Genomic DNA, 23,404 nt, shown 5'->3' with positions numbered 1-23,404 from the left:
AAGTATCAATCCCACGGTGTTCAGTAAAGGTTACCTAATAGCTCAAAAACCATGTAATGCTTATCTAAAATACTTAGTTCTTTGTTTAATATACAGCCTTGCCTTCACTTGCCCTCAGTCTGCATTAGTATAGCATACTTTGAACCTACTATACTATATATTAGTAATCTAGGACAGTGGTTTCCAACTGGTGGGTCTTGGTCCAAAAGTGGGTTGTAGGTCCATTCTGAGTGGACCGCAAGTGACTCACAAACATTTAGACTTTGTAAAAAGCTTTTATTTTTAAGAGCCGTTTCCTGCTGTAGAATGAGTGACTGATGAACATCTACCTGACAGGGACAGCAAACTAGCTCAGTGACATGGCCAAATGCAAGTATGATGCAGACTACACCGTACTCTACACCTTAGCCTGATATGTACCTCCCCAGGATCTTCAACTAATGACTAAGGAGAAATCTGGACCCCGGGACTGAACCAGTTTGGAGCTACTGTGTCTAGGATGTTCCAAACAAATCCTCTATTTAGTGTTCGACCTACAAGTGCAAGCAGAAAATTGGTTGTACATAACAGACACAGAGGTTTCTAGATAATATTTCAAACTAATGAACATGTTGTGGCACGGTACACAGTTTGCATTGATAATGGCAATGGCAGATTTCCAATCAAAATTCTCAGCAGTTTTTTTCAAAACAGTGTTTCTTTGATTTCAGACTGAGACTGACAAACGCAGCTTTTCATTTCGAGACAACATCTATTAATCTTTTTAGCCTGAAATGACAACTGTTTTTCTGTTGTTGTTTTTTTTTTTTGTTGTTGTTTTTTTTTTTCAGCTGTGGCTAGCTAGTTAATTCAGCTAACATTAGCTCCGTAAGTTGGAGCTAAAATGTGGCTTCAACTGATTTTTAATGTTTACTGCTGAGTCAGTTAAAAAGGCAGTTTGCAGTCTTTTAAATATGCACTTGCTGGCACATTATATAAAAGATTGAGGCTAAGACTAATGTCCCAGGCCAAACATAAGCATCCTCACCGATTGATGGTCCAGTTAGAGGACACTGAAATAAAGAAATAGCACTGTTCTTGTACTGCAGTTAGTTAGTTAGTCAGTCCTTGTGTTATAACAACAAGTCCTCCAACCCATACAACCACATAGGTTGTATGTGCCTAACCTCTGAATTTAACTATTTCCTAAATTAGCGCCCCTAACAGTGGAAGAGAGAATAGCTTGTAAATGACTGTTAACGGTCGCAGTTTTAAACACATAGTTAATGGTGGGAAACAATTGCAGTTGCACCAGAATTATGTTGTTTTGTTAACAAAACTCTTTAGTTAGGTTTAGAAAATGAATCATGGTTTGGCTTAAAAAAAGTACAATCATTAAAAAAGTAACGTCATGTGACATACTACGACAAACTACATTACGTTCTTAAAATAACTTGTTGACATTTGGTTTCATGTGCGGCACAAATACCCATCTCCTGGATTTGAACTTTGTGCTTGTTTGACCCATCAACACAGAGTCAATCTGAAATTGTCGAAATCCAGCGCTTGGTCAGTGACTTCTAACATCAGATGCCAACAAAAAACTACACGCGGTCACCGTTATTGTTAAATGCCGCCCGGCATTATCAGGGGGAAACGTGGCGGGACAACAAAGAAAGTTAAGGCAGCGGAAGTCCGAGTAGGGCAGGCAGGAGGGGTGGTGGATGGGTCCAACAACCACTGTCCACCAACTACAATCAATGCACCCAAGGTACCTTGCATGTCGTATCTTGACATGCAAAGTCCATGGCCAAACGGCGATATGTGACGAAGTTAGTGTTGACGCATTCACCTCCCGTCCATCCTGCCCTTTATAATTTGTCGCATGACTATCTCATTTGCGCTTGTCATGATTATTCTGCCCACTAGAGGTCATCGCCTAACAAGAAAACGTAAATATGGGTTGGGATTTCTTCTTGTAAAAACAACCTATGTGGCTGTATTATGGAGGAGGACAGTCTCTGTTATCACTGTGAGAAGGAAAAATGTAAAATCAGACTCTCATCATACTTTTAGTTTACGTATACTTTGGTGAAAACCAACAGATATTTTTGGCGAATGTCACAGTGCCTCAGGTAACGTGGACAGGATTGCTGGAATGTAAACCTTCCCAAATTCTGCTGCTAGTCCTGAATGGGGTTTATTGTTTTTTTAAATAACCTTAACCCCACAACCTCAAGTAGTTAGTCAATGATCTGCTAAGTCCTAGCCTTGGAACTAACACTCAGTTACTACCGCAGGTAGTAAGATAGTTAACCAGACATGCTTACCATTGCAGCTTATGTTAGACCACATAAGCAAACTGTTCAATCCATTCCTCACCTGTTTCCACTTGTGTTTTTGGTTCTTGAAAGGCTAAAAGACACTGTCCTCAAAACATTTTAAATGCCAAGTATCTCTCTTGCTACAGCCCCCAGCACAACGCTTCAACACGAGCAGAAATTCAAAGTTTGACAGCCCACTGTGCCTTGTTATGGTTGTGGGCGAGGGGTTAAGGGAATGGTCAGTTTCTCTTTGTCTAAATACAGTGCAACAGTTGTCAGAGTGATGACGATGTTATCTATGGAACCCTTCCTTACCATCCCCATTTGGGTCGTCCCACACAGATCTAGTACTTAAAGGTGGAGCTGTTAACACTGCAGTCCATTGATTGGTCAGTCGAGGCAAGTAACTCTTGCTCAGGCCCATGCTGTGGCTGGTTTAACTACTGTTCATAGTGTGGCAAGTCTTACATATATTAGTAAACTATAACTATAAAAAGAAAGGATGTTTTGCTGCCTCTCACAGCAGCTGTAGATAACTTAACTCACTGGGCTGACTGCCGGCAACTTTTAAGGTGGAATGTTACTCAATGCATGAATTGACATGAATCCATCAGCACACCTTAAATTTCGATATGAAAACTTTGACCATTACATTAGATTTTATTGTTTCTCTTGGATGACATACACTTTTAGTAATGGGTTTTCAAGTGTTTAAAAATGTATAATAATTTAGACTGGATTATGTGAATTTCATAGCCTGGAAATCCAGACCCAAATCTAGAAAGATTTAGGGTCTGGCTATGAGTAATGCAAATGGCCCAACTCGAGGGGTGGCACCAAGCATGCATTTGTAAATATCACTGCACGCAATTGGATAACACTACGACCAATCAGAACAATACACAGGGTGACGTATCCAGAGCGCTACCAGCGGAGCTAATTGGTAGATTAGACTCTTGCCGTATCCGGTCGGCAAAACAGCTAAAACGTCCTTCTTGCAAACTAAAGATTCGAGCGCCGTCTTCTGTTCCTCTTTTAGAGAAAAAGCCAAGTCTAACTCGTTCATTGTAGTGGCCAAAGCCGTTTCAAACAACTGGTGTTCATCCGTAGCCATCTTGCAATGTTAACTGACTGATTCCGGACATTGTCGTCCCAGCGCTGTCGTCATCTGTTTAGCTCGCCTCTGGCCCGCCTATATCAGATACACCGATGTGATTGGTGCAGCTCGGCTACAAGGGCATGGGTAATGAGCATCATTACTGATTGCCAGAATGACTTGCTGATCAAATTCAAATTGTGCTCTCGCGAGAACTCTGGATTTCCAGGGCATGAATTTCATATATTCTAATCCTCAATTGGAGAAAAAAAAAGCCTTGCTGAGCATCGTTCCTGTGGGCCCTCGGAACACTAAACCCCTGTGCTTACCTGAGGACTAAATGCACAAACCTGCTAAGTGTCCCATCGAATGAGACTGCAGCCCGTTCTATTTTGTTCTGAGAATGTCGGAATGCAACCTCGTTTTGTGGACAATAAATGAGGTGCAGACTTCCATCTGTGTCACTGATGATGAGGAAATACTAAAGTGCTGGACAGAGCAGTGAGTGACAACAACCCCGCCCACATTTAAGAGTACTGTTTGCGGTGGAAATGCTATAGCCCCGTTTCCACCAAACACATTCAGTATGGTACCTTTGAAACCAAAAGTATCCCTTCAGATATGGTACCTAGACCCTATATCTGTTCACCGTTTCTACAGCAAAAAGTACTTTTAAATATGGGCGGAGTTGTTGGCACTCACTGCTCCGTCCAGCTCTGTCTGTATTTCATCATCACAGGTGACACAGAAGGAAGTCTGCACCTCGTTTTATCGTCCACAGAATGAGGCTGCATGCCGACATTTTCAGAACAAAACACAACGGGCAAGAATGTAAGTCTCTCTCCATGGGATATTTAAAAATAGTGGGGTTGTGCATTAAGTCCTTCTCAGGCAAGCTCAGGGGTTTAGTGCTGCTTCAGTGTGATACCCTACCAATAATGTTGTAACATCCTTAAAGTAATGTTATGAGGTTAAGAGGTTAGGTTTAGGAAAAAAAACACAGTGAGGACAAGTTTTACAGCCTGCTTCATCCTTAAAACAGTTCTGCATGTGCATCTCTTTCTGCATATCTACAGTGTTTTTTTAATGTTTTTTGTGTTCATCTGTGTTTTTATACTGTTATCTTTATGTGTGTCTCTGCATTCCTATGAAACAATATGACTCTGTACTTTATTTTCTTTCTTATGATCTACGTGTGTGTCTGTCTCTGTGTGTATGTGTATGTGTGTGTGTGTGTGTGTGTGTATATCTTTCCTCTGTCTTTCTGTCCTCTTCTGTCTGTTGAGTACGAGCTATGTGACATGTCACATACATACATGTATGTATGTACTTTTTCGGGTTCAATGTGTTGTTAATGTCATATTGCATTTTTATGTCTGTATTTGATGCAAATATTATTACATAGCAATCTAAAATCCACATGTGGTTTTATATGATAAAATGAATTTCCAGCTGTGTGTGATGATAATAATAATAATAATAATGATAATAACAACAACAACAATAATAATAATGATGAGGAGGATTTTGCTTTAAACTGAAACACATGTTGATGTAGATTTTGCATGCAGATTGTTGTTGGGATAATATTTGCCTTAGTAGTTCACTTCTGTGTACCCCTCCTCATTCCCAAGCCTTTCCCTTCTCCTTTCTTCCTCCCACTCTGCCCTCTCCCACCTTCTTCCTTGGCCTCCCTGCACTCCTCTTCTCACCACCACCCATGTTTCATCACATCATGTCTGTCTGTTCCCCCTTTCCCTGGAGGAATTCCATTAATCTATTACAGTGATCCCAGTACATACTACATCAATACTTGTGATTGAAAATTTACCAAATTTTGGAAATATTGCGCATTTTTGGAAGTATAATGATTCTGTAGTTTGCTGTTTTATTTGTGTACACTGCTAGTAGCCATGTGGCCATCAATTTGAGAAGATGATGACAATGAACGGATCCTATTAACAAGTGGTGTTCGTGTGTTTGAGGCCTGACATATCTTCTCCCTCTGTGCCGTAGAGCGCTATTTATTAAAAACACATCAGTGAGTCACAGTTGCACTGGGTGACATGTTCCTTCAGTATGGTGTTAAAACAGTCTCTTAAGTATTCACAAACAAATGTCAAGTTACGTAACTCATCAAACACCATGAACAAATAAATGCAGAAGGATTTGTATTTGCCTAGACTGAACATCATCAAATGCAACAGACCTGTCAGCACCCTACCCAATTGCCAGAAAAATGTTCGCATAGCACATTTCTGCAAACCACAGACATGTTAAATTTATATGTTATTATGTAGCAGATACACTGAAACTTGATATTTCAACAAGGCTGTGGTTAACATGTGGTTAGGTTTAGGCATGAAAACCAAAAACAACCACATTTCGTGCCCAAAAAGCTGCTCAGTACACAGCAATAGGTCCCTAAAAACACCTACATTTGGGGATTGATGGGCTGCTGGAAAAGCAACACTATCTAATTTGTATTCGCATCAATAATTACTGTCAGTCCTGTCAATAAATAACATTAAAAGACCAAAACCAGATTTTTTTGCATTACTGGTGTAGTTGCTGTGACAAATAAAAAAAAAGGGCAACTCAATACAGAGGCCTAAAGTAAGCACTGTTGTAATTCTGTAAAATTCTGTTGTAATTGCAAAGCTTTGTTCTATGGCATTACTAATGTCACCTTACAGCTAAACAAGCTGAAAAACCTTTTCCCTCAACTGAGAATCTGTATCGCTCACAGATGGACTTTTGACTATAGATTGATTCATTTCCAAAGGAAAGGCCATTTCAAGCCGATTGCTTGCCAAAACTCTGAACATGTCAGACCTGGCATCTCATTTATAAAAACAATGCATAGGATCTGTACTAAAAATGTGCGTACAAATAAAAGCCCAAAATGGCGTGTGCCCCAAAATTTTGACAGTTTCTACAATCAGACTTGCGTCACCAATTTCTTGTCTCCAAAATGTGCGTAAGCATGGGTCAAAGTTTCTCCCATCAAGTATGTTTTTATTGATCACAACCTTTGCATGGGAAGTGGCAAACACCCCTTTCAGGCCTTGTTTTGTGTGTACACAATGTTTATAAATAAGATCCCACATTAGCTGTGCAGCAGAAGTTACCGTGGTGATCTGTCTAGGTTAAAAGAAAGCCATTTTCATAACAGGAAAATCTCTGGTTTGAGCTCAACATAACTCACTTACCAATTAATCTCACTTGGTAGTAAGTACAGCCCGGGATTTTGCAAAAAGGAGTTGGCTCCAGCTTGGCTGGCAGCTGACTGCCTGCTAGTGCCAAAGGTGGAGCTCAGGTGCTGTCTATTCATCATTTTCACAAAGTAATGGCTCTGAGTGACTTCTTGTAATTACTAAAGTCTGAATTTAAAAAAACATAAAAAGTCCATAATCATAATAAGTAATGAAAGGCCATACTCCTCATTGTTAGCAGCTACTTAGCAACTAGTGCTAGTGACAGAGAGCAATGGTCTTCTGTTAAGTTCAACAGTGGTCGGCATCCATAAATATTGAATTACTGCCATCTACTGGAGAGTGCTTAGTTGTCCCTGCTTATAAATTTAGTGTGACACACAAACAGCACGGTAAAACGGTCTCAAAAGGATCCACAGGAATCCGGAGAGATTGACAACCAGATTTGAGTAAAAATATGTAATGTTTGTGTTTATTTACAAATGATAATTTTCAAGTTGTAAATTAAGGGCACAGATACAGACTGACAAATACTGTACAAATCCTTCTGCATTAATTTGTGCCTCCTGTTTTACGAAATACGAGTCACTTAACATTTTTTGAGTCATGGGCTCCCTGCATTTGTGAATTTTGTTTGAACTAGCACGGTAAAGCAATCTTAAAAGAATCCACAAAAATAGGTGGAGATTCACAAATATTTGCTCATTGAAAAGTTGATGAGCAAAAGATGATGTATGAGTTATTGTTATTATCATTACATAAATTATAGATGAACAGATTTAAATCCCTTCATCTTTTTTTTGTGCATCGTGTTCTACAAGTGACGTGAGTTGACATTTGTTTGTGAATACTTATGAGGCTGTTTTAACACCATAATCATTAGCATAAACGCACTCACTGTAGTTAAGTTTGACTCAATCCCACATACACAATCCGCTGCTGAAAGAAGTCCCCAACAAATGCACAAAATTCTTTCAGTGTGCTTGTATGCCTATAAAGAAACTGTTATGATATGCTGATGTTTAATGCCTATTATACTATCGTAGTTAGTACGCTGGGTCCATGTCATTGGTCCGACAGCCCATTGGTCCGACATCCCATTAGTCCAACGGTCCGTGGTGCTGAATGGCTCCCGGTGGGCGTATTTCTACCTTGATGGTGCGCCGCGACCGGCTCTGGGTCAGCTGGGAAAGGCTTGAGGCGAAGCAGGCTCACGGCTTATGTGTTTGTCACTTTCTTTTTCATTTTAACCCACACCATGATCTTTTCCTGACCCTAACCAAGTGGTTTTTGTGCCTAAACCTAACCAGACCTTAACCACAGGGCATCATGATGATTTCTGAACAACGGGACTTCGGAACAGTGGGTTTAATATGGTCGGACCAATGGGCAGTTCCCAGTACGCTTGGGGCTGTAAGCCACAGACAGAAAGTATTGACAGACTAAATTGTTGGTTTTGGCATTTAATGTTATTTGTTGACAGTTATTGACAGTAATACATATATATATATATATATATATATATATATATATATATATATATATGTATGTAGAGAGAGAGAGAGAGATTAACACCAGTCTTATCCTTCAATATATTTAAGTTCACTGTTTCGAATTTATTTAATATGTAATTATTGATGCAAACTCAAATGAGCCAGTGATGCTGACAGATCTGTTACATTTAATGATCAGTCTAGGCAGAGTTGGAATGTAAGACCCTGTTTACACCTGGTATTAACATGTGTCTTTGGTTATTCAATCACAAGTGGACAGCACTCAATAGGACCAGCAAGACGCAGCTAGATGATTGTGATTTTTTGGGGTGGCCTTTTGACCTTCCAGTGAAAGTTACTCAGGCAGTGATGATATCTGAACAGATGTGGTCAGCTGGAGACACATAATAGACACAGGTGTGAACAGCAATGGTTCTGGGCTGTCCACAGTTCGGCTCACCAAAAGCACGTTAATTGCACTTAACCACGTGCAATATCATTTCATATTGTATGTCCCTTCAGTACACTTAACTTTTTTATGTTTTTAGACATTTATATTATTTATCGGTATCTTATTTTTTTATTATGTGTGCATGTGTGTTTTGATTCCTTTTGCGCCAAAGTGGAGCAGAGCTGCTATTTTCGTTGTATGCAGTGCAATGATAATAAAGGCTTTCTTGTGTAATGCCAGGTGTAAACAGGCTATAAGATAAATGTGATCCAGTAAGTAGGGCCTAGTTATGTTGATTTAGCAATTATTGCTATTATTGTACAATAATTTATAATCTTCCTCTGCACACACATAGAATAAAAAATATCAGTAATTTCCTAAGTCAAATCAATTTTATTAATACAGCCCCCTATCACAAATTTACCTCAATGTGATTAACACTCTATACAGCTCACGACACCCTCTGTCCTTAGACCCTCAAAGTTACTTGTGGTGTGAAGATACAATTACCTCATTCCATCCCATCACTATCCACTCTGCTCTGCTTGTCCCTCCTCTCCCACCTCTTTCTCCTTTTTCTATCATCCCTTGTTCCTCCCTCCTTTCCCTTTTCCCTTCCTTCCCTTCTCATGTCTCCCTATCCCATTCTAACACTGGTGTATCCATCCCATCCTCAGGCTACCCTCCTCAGTCTCTCCCCCTGCGTTGTGTTACTAAAGTCTGACTGAGTGGAGGTATGTACAACAAGTCACCATCACAGCACAGCTAACAGATAAGCTGCTACACTGTGAGCACTTGCTTAGCTTCTTGCTTCAGAAATCAAAGTTTGACTTGATAAAACTTGGAAGTGTTCTAGGGCCAGCAATAATCTCATCGTTTGACTTAATCAAACTGTTTTTTGGAGTATTTCACAATGGGTAAATACTCACCCTTAACAGCTGTGTTGTGTTGACTAACTGGGGAAGGCAGCTAACAGTACTTGGTTCGTAGTAAAGTAAAACCAATAGCTGGAATCAGGTGATGAAAGATGAGAACACAGTGAACACGAAGGCTTGGTGCTCTGAACCAGCATGAACTAAGACAGCAACACTGTTTATTATTTTTCATATTGTCCATGGCAGTGCATTATCGCTTCACTCCCTCCACAATAAAAGACCTACCTAAATTACTCAGAGCATTTTGCTTAGTAGCATCTAAACCAAATAGCTTCCACAAGTCACAAAGACATATTTTCAAACCATGACCTATCACATCACTCACTAATCTTCAAGCCCTTTCCTTTTTTATTCTGTCCTTGTACAGTATGTTGAGTCATAGCACTCTGGGTGCCCAAAGATGGCAACAAAAGGTTTGTCCTTCATATCTGGTTTTTGTTCACATCAGGAGAATCTCAACCAAAAATTTCAAAACTCATAGGCTTTCATGACACAGTGTCACATGAATTTCATTTGCATTGTGTGATGTGAGTTTGTGTTTATTTGCATCTTTGCATTGACTTTATATGTAAATGGTGTAAACACACCATTAAAGATCAGTTTTATGTCATGAGGAGGCCTACTCAGCCTGTGAAAACAGGTGTTTAACATCCACTTGGGTTTAAAGATGGCCTTTGTCACAAACCAGAGGTGCGGAGCTTGAAAGACCAAGGTTCTGGTGAAAGATACCATCAAATTGCATTATGGGACGTATAGGACCTAGCATTATTGGAGCTTGACCTATATTTCTCACAATTTGCTAAACAAACTATCCCTTTAACTCAACCAATGATGATATTTCTGCTTTCAAAATGCTCAGAGCTTGACTCTACAGTCTAAGTACAGTTCTGAACGTGTTTACTCGAGCTATACACGTTCATGTATAAATGTTATACTGCAATTCATATATAGTACCATTACTTCTTGTGTAAGAAGTACAGAACATTTACTCTGGTACAACTGGTAGCCCAAATTAGAGAACATCATGCAGTGAAATTTACACAGCCGGTTCTCACAGAGCAAATCAGAGTTAAACAGCTGTTAGCCGCTTGAGGATGTTACACATCTGGCCACATGTGGGATGATTTTCTACCCATTACATTTGTGATTCACACAGTTTAAGGCACTAAAACAACTCCCCATGTTGATTCCCTCGTAAGCTCTCAGTCATTTTAGTCTGTCCTCTAATTCCCACGTGCACTCAGATCTCACTGACGATGTTGCTCAGAAACCTTCCTATACTCACTGTACTATCACTAATTGTAAAATAAATTCCAAAACTAGTTATAGGTGTCTGAGCAATATATTAAACTCATCTTCTAGTCCCTTGTAAATGTAGTTCTTGCATCTTGTAATCTGATTTATATGAGGTTATTTTTGTGAATTATATTTCAAAATGTTTCCAAATTACATTATTACTTAACAGCAAACTTACTAATACTTAACATTGTAATTACACTGTGTCAATGAGGACAGTTCATGAGGTGAGGCAGCGGGATGATACGAGATGAAGTGGTTTCAAAGGCCTTGAGCACGGCACTGGGCACTTTAAGTGTCAGATCATACGTAGCTGAAGCTGCCTCATGCTGCATCCGCTGCAGAGCAGACTGCAGAGAGGCACTCATTACAGATGCTAAGCACCTTTCAATTCGTCAATGTATAGCCACACTAGGAGCTGTCCCAGCAGCCTTTAAAGCACTGAGACATGTTGGTGCTGATCAAGAATGTTTTTTACCTTTGTTTTTCCATTGGTGGTAAATGTTGATCAGCTAGACCTGTGATCAAAATCAGAATCAGAAGCTCTCTGATGGTAACAGTCCTAATCAGGGATGACAGGTCACCATAAATTGCTGCTTTGTGTTAGAAACTGTAGGTTATTGATTACTGTAAGTTCACTCTATCACTGCTGCTATTCTGTAAGTGTGTGTGCCTGTGCCCATGTGTGTATCTGTGCCTGTGTGTGTGTGTGTGTGTGTGTGTGTGTGTGGTCCCAATCAGCTAAGAGCTGCAGTGCTACTGATTTATTCTGTGGTTACAGGACTTGACATTGCAAATACAGCTATTTAAATAGAGCAGAATGCGAGCTTTTACACAGTAAACATGTGCAAACACACACACACACACACACACACACACACACAGCATATATGAAGCTTTAAAGTGCATATTGTCCTTTATAAACTAAATAAAAAATAAATAAACAAAGACATTGGTCATTCATTTCAGAATGATATTCTATAATAATAATAATAATAATAATAATAATAACTTTAATTTATATAGGGCCTTTCAAGAAACCCAAGGTCACTTTACAATACATAGTAATGAAACAATAACACCAACAGAACAACAATAAGCAGTACAGAAAAGCAACAAAACTATAACAAACAACAGAAGAAATCAGAGAAACTGTGATTGTACACTGGGTAGTGTACTTTCAAAACATATTCTACCACAGATTACTGAATACATGGTCTAAAACGTAATTTGTAATGTATGCTTTTAGATTACTCAAGTTAAAGTTACCTGTAAGATACTTCAAAATTGTCCTCCTAAACTCATTTGTCTGGGTCTTATATTTCCATGCCAAAAATACACAACAGTGTCCCAGCTTGGCATCTCCTCCGCCATTGTAGTTTGGCAGTTGCACTATGGACACCTTAAAAAATGTGTTTATGGGAAATGTGTGCCTGATGAATTTTACATTGTGCCCTAAGAGCAAGCAAGAGTCGTTTTATCCACATTGTATCTGTTAAATATGCACTTCTCTTATGTCAAGTGAACAGACCATGTAGACTACCTATCAGCTGTGCGCTCGACTGGACACGTAACCACTTAAAAGATGTGAGGGTATTGTTTGTCTTCCTATGTATAAATTTTAAACTGACAGCTTGTTTTATACTATGATATTTTCTGGAAATGACATACAATAAAGCCAACAGCAAGTAGGTTGTTCTCAGCGATGGTCATTTACCACTAACTTTCAGCTCCTTGGCAATCTCCCTCCAGCCAGCTGCCACCGTATTCAAGTTTTTGTAGTGAAATTAAGAGTTATCAAATAGATCAATTCTCATTTAAACTCCACAAATCAGCCATTTCTCATCTATTGCAGAGCTTTCAAAGCAAGCAACAGGAATAACTAGAAACAGGACATCTGACAGATGTTCAACTCCAAACAACAGCACTGTGTCACTTGTAGCCAATATTTCAAGAGAAAACAATACAATCAAACTGATTTTGTCGCTGACTCTAGCTTGCGTCGCATTCACTTAGGACACTAGAACAAATTAAGTAATCCCTTTATGTAACCTATTTTTAAAGACAGAAACTATATTTAGAAAACTAGATTTTGAATTTTAAATATGCGACACCTTTACTTTTATTCCGTCACTCCCAAACCCTGACTGGTTGGCAAAAAAAATATCTGCCTGGAGCCGCAAAACATATCGGAATAAAGGTAACAGCGTATTCAGTCTGAATTGGTCCTAATGAGCATTCATTAATATGATTTACTACAAGCAACTCTGCAGTGGGCTATTTATAATTATTTAGTACTTTAACATTGCGGCATTGGTGGTAAAAGCAAATGAATCTCTCCACACATTATTAAATCCTCCATTTTCCTCCAAGACTTTTCTTTTTTTGTATTTGGAATCCATTGCTAGCCTTGGTAAAGAGACTTGCTGACCGTCGCTATTGGAGTTCATCAAAATTTAGAGGAAAAGCCACCAGGTCATAAATGTATGACAGACATTTTAGTTGTTGAAATTGTTTGTAATTCAATCCATAGGCTATGCATTTTTACAGTTGTAGAATGCAATATACACTTTAGGCCCACAACAATGAAAAATGAAAATCTCAGTGTTAAAAAATAGCTGTTATTCACTTCCAGGTAATTTTATGTTGAAGCCACAGTGAGCCACTGGAGAGGGTCTAAACAGCCACATGAGGCTCTGGAGCAGCAGGTTGCCTACCCCTGCTTCAGACTGTGGCTGCAATGTGCCAGTAAATTGGCTAGTGCCTATTGCCAAAATGATCAATAGCATTTCAGGGAGGTTATCAGTACAACTATTTTGCGTCTTAAAATGAACTGGATCAGGAGCTTTGTGGGACAAAAACAACACAGTTGAAAATTCCCCTGAAAATATAGTTTCCCACTGTCCTACAAAATGATTTACGTTTTTCTGGGGTATTTTGTGTGGCACCATTTTGAATTTTGAAGAGACTGTTGGGATTCAAATGACTGCTAAAAGAAAGAAATGCTCTTGTCCTCTTTTGGTTTCATAGCAGCCAATAGATGAATCATTTTTATGACTGAATTGCAGGGTTAATGTCTTGTCTTTCAGTGCACTGATCTGAAAATAAATCAAGCCCATCTCTCTTTCTTGGCAAACCTGATAATTTTTTTTCCAAAGCGATGTATTACAGGTGGTTATTTATTCAAGTCTGTAGAGGGATGGGAGAGAGTTTAAAATGCAAGCCTTGAAACACATTTATTTTTTATTATCAAGCTGCCCAGATTAAACCCTTGATCCATATTTGTGACCCAAGCTATTCAGCTATATGGAAAACCATTGAATGCCATTGCTCAGGTAAGATCCCATTACAGGCCATCATTGGGGACAGTGAATTAAAACACCATCTTGAGGCAAAGCCTAACCCATGGCTAGAGGTATCACTTAAAACCTGGTTTAAAATGGTGAAGTTATACGGGCAGAAGGAGCCTTATTCACTGATTAGGTGGGTGACTTATGACCCAGGCTTCACTCCAAACAGACTGGATGCAACCTTTAAGTTGTGGCAGCAGCGAGGGATCAATATTTATTTGGACCTCTTTGAAAAAACCTCTCTTAAAAGTTTTCAAAACTTGAAGGATCAATATGGAATAATCAACCAGGACCTCTTTAGATATTTGCAGTTAAGACACCATACAGAAAGAATAATTAACAAAGATGATCTGGGAAAATCTACATCTGGAGCAGGGGTGTTAAGAATCTTTATTGCTGCATACAGAACAGACCTAGGTGCAGGGACTGTTTCCAAATTATATAAAGGCCTTCAGGAATTAGGTGGGACCAATACATCTTACATAAAAGAAAGATGGGAAAATGAAGGAAGCTTTGTACTATCACTAGAGGATTGGGAAAATTTAAATGACATGCAATGGAAATCAACTAACTCTTTGTCATGGAGAGAGTTTAATTGGAAAAACAGGGTCAGATATTTTTTAACACACCTGCACCCTGGCGGGAGGCAGACAACATGCTGGAGAGGCTGTGGGACAGACAGAGCAAATCACTTTAATGTGTTTTGGGAATGCACTGTGATTCATCAATATTGGATTGAAATTAGAGACAGTATGAAAAATGTATTAAGATGTGACATTGATTTTTGTTTTCAAGTTATGTATTTGGGTAAAAAGCCACACCAACTTTTAGGTTTCTCAAAATTATATATGTTCAACATAATGCTGGTCGCCAGTAAAAAAGTGATCACAAAAAAATGGCTAAATCAAAGAGCACCCACACTAGTAGACTGGTTCAATGTGATGCATGAAATTTACGTCATGGAAAAACTAACATTTGCTCTAAGACTCAAGATGTATCAATTTGAAAAATGCTGGAAAGGATGGATTGATTTCATTGCCCCGCATAGATCAGACTTCAGGTTATAATGGAACACCATTTGTAATGTAACCCCCATGTTTTTTCTATGCTACACGCCCCCCTTTTATTTATTTATTTTACTTTACCTCTATTTGTAATTCTTTTACTTTCTTTTTCGGCTTGTCCAATTTGTACTGTTTCAGTTGTTTAAAAAAGTGTACAAAGTACAACACTCTGTATATGTTGACTTTAAACATAATAAAAAGATAATTTTAAAAAAAAGAAACATTTAATTTAAAATTTGATACTGTTTTACAACATCTCTACACCATATTAATCCTCCCCTTACAAAACTAAACTTTGTAGTCCCAGTTGCCTAGAACCATAAAGGGACCAACTTATTAAGTAATGAAATCAAGCTGTGTTGTGGAAACTGAAGGGTGGCCACAGTTTTTGCAAAATAAGAACCAAACAAGACAGAAATTATGCAGTAAATGATACCTAACCAAAAAATTGTTTAATTGGTTTTATAGACATAAAACATATTCACATTCAGATTGCATGTTAACATCAGTTGTAATTACAGTCTGGAATCCATTATGAGAGACGCAAATTCAAGCTGACCATAGCCAGTGTTCTCCATGAACTGACACTTTATCACTACTACTGTCAGGCTTACAGCAGGTGAGATTTAATACCTTAAAGATATGTTTTGGGTGGAGTGAAACTCTAAAGATCACTTAGGTCATCATGAAAAGCAAAACAGCAAACTAACCAGAGAGACCTGAAAAAAGTTAAAATTCTCTAAGCAGGACATTTTACAAAGTACTGTTGGCTGGGATCAGGGCCTCACCTCCTCTTTATGGAACATCCAACTTAAGTTTTTGCAGAACTGAAACTGATCCCAGACTAAACTCACAATGACAAATCCTTTCTGAGAGGTGTTGATGAGTAATTACAAACTGTGGTGTATCATGTGTTGGTAGGTTATGTAGGTATTGGTTTGTAGTTGTTTATTGTTGTAGCCATTGTGCAAGGTAAGGATGCCCTTTGTAATTCACTGTCATGTCCTCTCAGGACTTGTCCAAGGACATTAGTTTATGCTGAAAGTAGCAATCCAGCCAAATCACCAGCAGAAAATTTTGGTATTTTTTGTTTCTGCAAACCACGAACATGTTACATTTGTACGATTTATACATAGCATATCAACATTTTTAAAGGGACATAGTATATGAGCAGACTGTAGGAGGTGGAGGGGATGGTGGATGGTGTGATACCTTAGCAAAATGGCTGCCAAGTGGCAGACCCCTATCTGAGAGCAATAAACAACAAAACTAGCAAGTCATTGCATCATATGTGGCTGATTTATAGGCGCCAATCACTATTTTTCTAGCAGTCATAGTACTACAAAAAGCAGTGTTTTTTTTTTTATTATTATTTTTTTTAATACCAAGACATTGCTTTTTTTTTAGCGAGGATTGTGCCCCCAAAGCTAGGTATTTCAAATTTTCTAACTATTAACAAGGGGGTTTTTGTGCCTAAACTTAACCAGTGTTAATTTTGATAGCTATTTTAGATTTTGTCTTAGTCTTTAGACAAGTATGCTTATTAGTTTTGGTCACATTTTAGTCATTTTTAAACTTCATAGTTTTAGTCTAGTTTGAGTCAACAAAAATTCAAAATGTTTTAGTTGACAAAAATTCATGACATTTTAGCACTTTTTCAGCCTTATTCGAAAGCACAATTATTTGGTACAATACAGCTCACCAAGGTTGACCTTATTCTATATAATCACTCAATTGTAAATCAATCAGAAGTTTCTTTTTAAGAAAATCCAGTCCTGATTACCTTTCAGACTGACTTCCCAACTTCATTCACTCCAATGAGTTACATCCATTAGTGAAAGTTCAAAACCCTGACAGAAATGAAAATCAGTTAAAGTTAACCCAGAGGCACATGGGGGAACCAAGGCCGGTTACCATTTCCTTTGGGATTCCACCTTTTTTTTAAAGAATAAATTAAAAAATATTAGTGGCATTTTCTCATAATTACAAGGAAACTATAGGTATGCATTCATACAACACATTCTCACTCCTGCCTTGTCACATATCAATGTTTGGTCATGGACTTTTCACGTCAACATATGATGTGCATGGTATCCCAGTTGCATTGGTTGTTGACCGGCTGGAACACTGTGTCAAGTTCTCCATTTGACATGCATTGTCTGTTTTCAAAATACACTTACGTTTTGACAGGAAATGTACAGTTTGCATACAGCCCAAATAAAGACACAATGTCAGTACAGCACCGCAAATTGATGTTTTTCCCTTCAACAACAATGTACATGGTTAAGTTTAGTCAACACACGCACGTGGTTGGGTTTAGAGAAAAAAAAACAGGGTGTGGCATTGCAATCTCAAGGGAAGTGAACACCGGCTTCCCAGTGTTGGTGGTTGTTGGACCCATCCATCACACCTCCTACCTGTCTTACTTGCACTTCTGCTACCTTAACTTTTTTTTTTGTCACGCTGCGTTTCCCCCTGATACCGCCAGGCGAACAGCCACGTATCATACAGACGTGAAAGGACGGCTTTTTTCATCAGTATCTGATGCCAGATGTCACTGACCAAGTACCGGATTTCGCCGTCTTCAGAGTGAGAACAGGTTGATTGATAATGCTAACTACAGAGAAGATTGTTATATATTCTCTAAATGATCTCCATGTAAAAAATGTAAAGAGAACAGATTCTCCAAAATAAACTGATTTTGTCTTCATTCTCTGGGCCCATAAAAGTACAGCACCCCCTGCTGCCTGCCTGCTAGTTCCCAACAGCTAGTTCTTTGACTTTTGACGAAACTGAGAATCATTCAGGGATATGAAATTTCTTTTTTTAATGATTATTAAATAGAAGTAATTTTAAAAAACTTGACATTTTCCAGCTAATCAGACCAGACCTGTATCTTTCTCAATATTAGCTGTTCACAGATATATAAGTGCACCACAAAGATGTGTATGGTAATTGAACAGCAGTGTTGCCATTACATAATTTGTCCACCAGAAGGCTCTGACAAGTTTACTTTTTAACTGTAAAATGGCCACTGTCTTGGTGACAGTTGTTAAGAAAACAAATTTAAAGGAGCACTCCACCAATTTTGTTCACGAGTTTCACCGTATTCATCATGACAAGATAACCAGAGAGGAGCTCAGTTCAGACACCTGAACCTGCATTACAAATTGGAGGTTTGGGATTTGAAAGAAGTGGGCATTCAAGCGTACATGATAGGAAATGTAGTGTTTCTGGAGCGTAACCCATAAAAGGGACTAAAAGCGAAAATATTTTTGGTCTCTGCTTTTTCAGTTTTGACCAGTCTTTATTTAATCCATCACTTATGAGTCCTTCAGCTTCATGGAAGTTTAATACTAAATCACTGGAGTGCTCTCTTGAAAGAACCTTTTCAAAAGCATTTTTTTATTAGGCTATGTCAGTGCATAAATACATGACAGCCTAGTTGCCAGATGAAAACATTTGCATTGTACGCTTCCGCAAACCATGGATGTTACATTTGTGCGTTTCATACATAATATAATATCATTGTTTCTAAAATGAAGAAGTATATGAGCTGACTTTGTCATTGAGAGGTGGAGGGGATGGTGGATTTAGCAGCACAACACAGCTTTTCCCAGCTGTCTTTGTGGCATTGAAGCTGAATGTTTTTTACTGACTCCTCACCAAACATGGATGTTTTAAGTCAAAACATCATATTTTCCTAACCATAACCAAGTGGATTTTGTCCTTAAACCGAACCACATCTTCACCTTAGTGTTGTTGAGAAATGAAACGTATAATGTATAATGTTTGCAGAAATGTACAATGTAAACATTGTTTCTGGCATTTGGATTGAACATGAATATTAACCAATATATGGCGATGGGATTTTTGTAAAACCCTCAGTGCTCTATTTCATGTTTCTTTAAAAAGAAATCCAGTACTGTTGTGAAATAAAGAGACTCAAAACACATAGGATTGGACATTTGAGGGTTTACTTCCAAGAAAGCCAAAGAATTGGTACATCATGGCAATTTATAGTGTCTGACAAACAAGCAGTATCAGTTGACACACCTACAAGCTTTCCAATACACACATTAAAAGGTGTTAAGCTGCTGTCTCCTCACCTACCCAAATTTGGTCAGAGTCCTATCAGGTCATCTGGCTGGAGTCATGTTAGGTTATCTATACTGTAAGAGTTTATGTCAGGTCATCTACAGTATAGTATCTGTCAGGCTAATACAAATTCATGCGGATTGAACAGTCATCTATCAAAGTATTCCAAGTTTTACATAGGGCTTTTTCTTGAAAAGTTGGGAAACAGAAGTGATCTGATCTAAGAATGTTGTAAATTACTATGTAAAGTTTCAGAAGAATAAAATCCACCCAACATGTCACCTAACTCTGCCACTTCCTGCTATTTCAACCTGATCATTAAAAAAAAAAAAAAATCCATCAGCCTCAGTTTAAGGCTAACTCACAGATGTTAGCATGCTAACATGCTAAATGAAGATGTTGAACATGGTAAATATTGTACCTGTCAAGGCTGCTGATGTTAACATTAGCTCAAAGCACCGCTATGGCCAATCAAAGCCTCACAGAGCTAGCATGGCTGTAGACTTTTAAACATGTTCAGTGTTACCACCTGAATGAAGTGAAACATACTTGACTCTGACCTTGGAGAGGGGTTTGTCCTCAGTCAATCTGTCTGTCTGTCTTTCTGTCTTTCTGTCTAACTGACTGTGTCCTTGTTAGCAGCCTGTTGTTCTCACTGGTAGACTGGCTAAAACACCTGGACTCTGAGATCAAAATGTCTTCAGTGAAGTTTTTTAGGACTGAGGTGGAGGACAGTGTGTATTTCTAACTGCGCTCAGCTCCAGATGATTTACCACCAGACGTTCTCTGAGTTTCCCAAAAATCATTAAACCCCCCAGTCTGGCTGTGTTTCATGTTCCTGAACAAAGTATACCACCACTGATGTGCCTTTGGGAACTCCAGAACAGGTAGTCCAGTGGATGTACATGTATAAAAATCTTCTGGGATGTATTCAGATCAGAGTGTACATCCACTTGACTAGTGCATCCTCCCTCCCCGACACAGTTCATGTGGGCACTGCAGAGCGCCACCTATAAGTGTCTAAGGGATATTGTAGCAACTGATAGCTGATTTTCGTAACCAATATTCCTGTTTTGTCCTGTCTCTGTCTGTCTGTCCATCTGTTTGTCCCTCCGTCCATCTGTCTGTCTGTCTATCCGTCTTTTTCTAACTTCCTCCTTTGGTCTAAAATATTTTACTTGGTTTGGGCTGGTTTCGTTTTGAGTTTTTTATTCTCTTTTTTTCCAACTTTTGTTTCATTTACAAATGCTTGTAACTGTAACAAACGGTTTATATTTGCAATTTCTGATGTGCAATGCTACCATAACATAAATGAACATATCATAACATTACTGTTATAAAAAAAATTGCATTTACATGCAATCCCACACATTCCTTACATTACAACCTTTTATGAAAATGTTCATGCTGACTGTTTAATTTGCTAATCTGAATGACCCTTCATAACTCCGCTCTGACCTTTGCCCTTTTACCTGTGTTTGTCATATTCATGTAGCCACGGGTTATGAGAAGTCACGCAGCCTCAATAATATATCCGGGATGACAGGCGCCCCGCTGCGCCTCACCCCCATCACCAACTCCACCTTCGAGCCCTTCGAGCCGCCTGGCCTCAGGCGATGCCACTCCCCCATTCCCTCCATCTTGTAGCATAGCCGACAGGGAAACACAACAAAATATCAACAACAACAGCAACAATGTTTTTTTTCTTTATCTTTTCTTCTGGGGAACATGCAAAAGAAAAAAAGCATCAGCATGGAAGGAGTGTATCATGGACATTTGATTCATTTTAGCTGCTCTTTCATCACCATCACTCACGTTTTCCTCTTGACAGAAACAACAAGGAATTAGAGTTCTACTAGGCACTAGAGGGTCCTATTTTAAAACCACAGAATAGTTAAACCTTACTGATTAAGCTGAGATAGACGCTTAAGCAAACATATTCAAAAATACACAAACACACACTAACACACCTGCCTTACTAACAGGGATAGAGTCTACGTTAGTTTAGACTGATATGATAGTTGAGTTAGTTTACCTCTAGCTTTCCCTGTGCTACTTCTTGCCTGTATCTTGACACTGCACTTGCACTTCAATGCTTTAAGACCAATACTTAAGTGTAGCTATTAATAAGAGACTTTTCTAATAATAAGCCTCACAATGCACACATTCAAACACACAAACACTAACATATTACTGCAGCATGCATGTTTTTACATGAGACTCCAGAATAAGAACATACGTTATACCTTCAAGTAGATTAAAAAAAGAAGAAGACAAAAAAAGAAGACATTTTTGTATACTTAAAGTAAAAATCATATCTCTAAAAAGGAAATACCCCAAACTGTAGCACCTCGGCACCTTTGAAAAAAGCCATGTAGGCTGTTAAGGTTTAGTTCTTTGTGTTAGATTGAGACCAAACAACCTCTATTGCACGCATGTGCAAATTTAGTTGGTTTGTTCTCACTGTAGCTCTTAGAACAGGGAGCAAGAAGAGAAGGTGTTTTATTAGTTTGCAGATCACCTCCATGACTAAATTATGAAAGCAGCAGCAGCATCCCCTCCTTATCTTTCTCCTGCTTCCTCCTCAGGCTTCAGACTCTCCTCAGACATCCACAGTATGTACTGCAGGAGAGCTTGATGAAATTTTTTTTTTTATATACCATGGACAGCTGGGGCAAGAAGCATGTATGTCTCTGTCAGGGTGGGATGCAGGTCATAGGACAGTGATTCCCAACCTCAGGAGTTGCAAAAATAAACCAGCAGTTGAGAGATAATTAAAAGATTATATATATTATCAAATGTATTTATTGATACATGAAAATGTGATTTTTTTTCTATCACCTCCTATTTTAATTTGCAGCTGTAGATGTCCAATATTATATACAGGAAGCTCCATAATATAATGTACATTTCAGGATAATGTAAATTTAATGTACATTTCCATTGTGGAATTGCACATTATGCTGATATCACCATGTGAGTCACCATTTTACATATAATTACAACCCCATTCTAGTCAAGATCCCATCCAGATGCAGCATGAATTTTACACAAAATTGGCAAAAAGAAAATGTGATTAAATGTGTATTTCCATCTGCTGCTATGAAACAAATATTATGGGTTGGTTCATTGAGATAAATAGTTTATGTAGCAAATTCTCCAGTCAGGTTTGTTTCGTGTATTTGTTTGTATTGTATTTTGTTTCTTTTTCTGTTTGTTTCATGTGTTAATGTGAGGAAGGTTACAGTCTCCTCATCAATCCGGAAACATCTGATGTTTTTCGTCTCTCCAGTGGAATCTTGAGTAACATGCTTAACGTGCTTCATGGTTTATTCCCTAAGTCTGTTTCTCACCTTGCTACCAACTTTCACCTTAGCCAACTTTTTTTGCAATCTTTCAGTCTTTTTTTGTTTTTGTTTTTTTGGTGTTGAAAATGATGCGTTTCCACTTGGGTTTTTTCATGAGCACACTGATAAACTAAAAGTAAACTACTTTTAATTTTTTTTAATTCAATTTTTTATTCAGTTTTATAGTCTGTAAATGTTATTTCCCAGCATGAAGATGAGAAAGTTTCACAGCTAAAATTCTGGTGTGAAATGTATTGTAAATTCTTTACTTGTTAAATTTATTTACCTGAAAGAAGTTTCAATATTTGATGCTGAATCTAGTTACAAAATACTGGAATCACCCCTATTTATCCACTGAGTGCCAAAAATCCCCAAATACAGAGGACATTACCTCAGTATCCTCTGTCTAAGATATGGCTCTGATTTGAGAATCTGCGGTATCTTTGTTTTAAAGGATCACAAGCTGACAAGGTTGGGAATCACTGCCAAAGGGCATGCCAGAGGAGCAGAGTTGGTATTGGCTGTATTGTTGCTCGATTCGACACTGCAGAGCTGGAGCATGAAACACATTTTGTAAAATAAATAGACCAAACAGCTATAGGAAAATAGAGAAAAAACGTAGGTGAATATACATATGAACTTTTACCTTTAGCCTCACAAAGACCTCCAGTGTAGGCATCATGGAAGCTAGAGCATTAGGGTCTGATCTTTAACACGCCAACACTCCTCACCTGCCCTCCACGCACTCTCACCTCT

The 23,404-nt window shown here is 38.5% G+C and overlaps 1 protein-coding gene across 5 annotated transcripts in view; it reads left to right on the top strand.

Annotated features, from left to right (window-relative positions):
• Nucleotides 1–23,404, top strand: part of LOC117268322 (voltage-gated potassium channel KCNC1-like) — a 164,517-nt gene that overhangs the window by 128,602 nt on the left and 12,511 nt on the right. The window contains exon 5 of one of the 5 annotated variants that reach the window (XM_033644682.2): nt 20,797–21,583. The exons of the other annotated variants lie outside the window; for them this stretch is intronic. Coding sequence (XP_033500573.1) covers nt 20,797–20,948 — 152 coding nt within the window. The 3' untranslated portion in view covers nt 20,949–21,583. Of the gene's footprint in view, nt 1–20,796; nt 21,584–23,404 lie in introns of those variants that run through there. 5 annotated transcript variants of the gene reach the window in all.

Source organism: Epinephelus lanceolatus, chromosome 18, assembly GCF_041903045.1.
Source record: "Epinephelus lanceolatus isolate andai-2023 chromosome 18, ASM4190304v1, whole genome shotgun sequence".
NCBI lineage: Eukaryota > Metazoa > Chordata > Actinopteri > Perciformes > Serranidae > Epinephelus > Epinephelus lanceolatus.
This window is presented reverse-complemented; position numbering and strand designations above follow the sequence as displayed.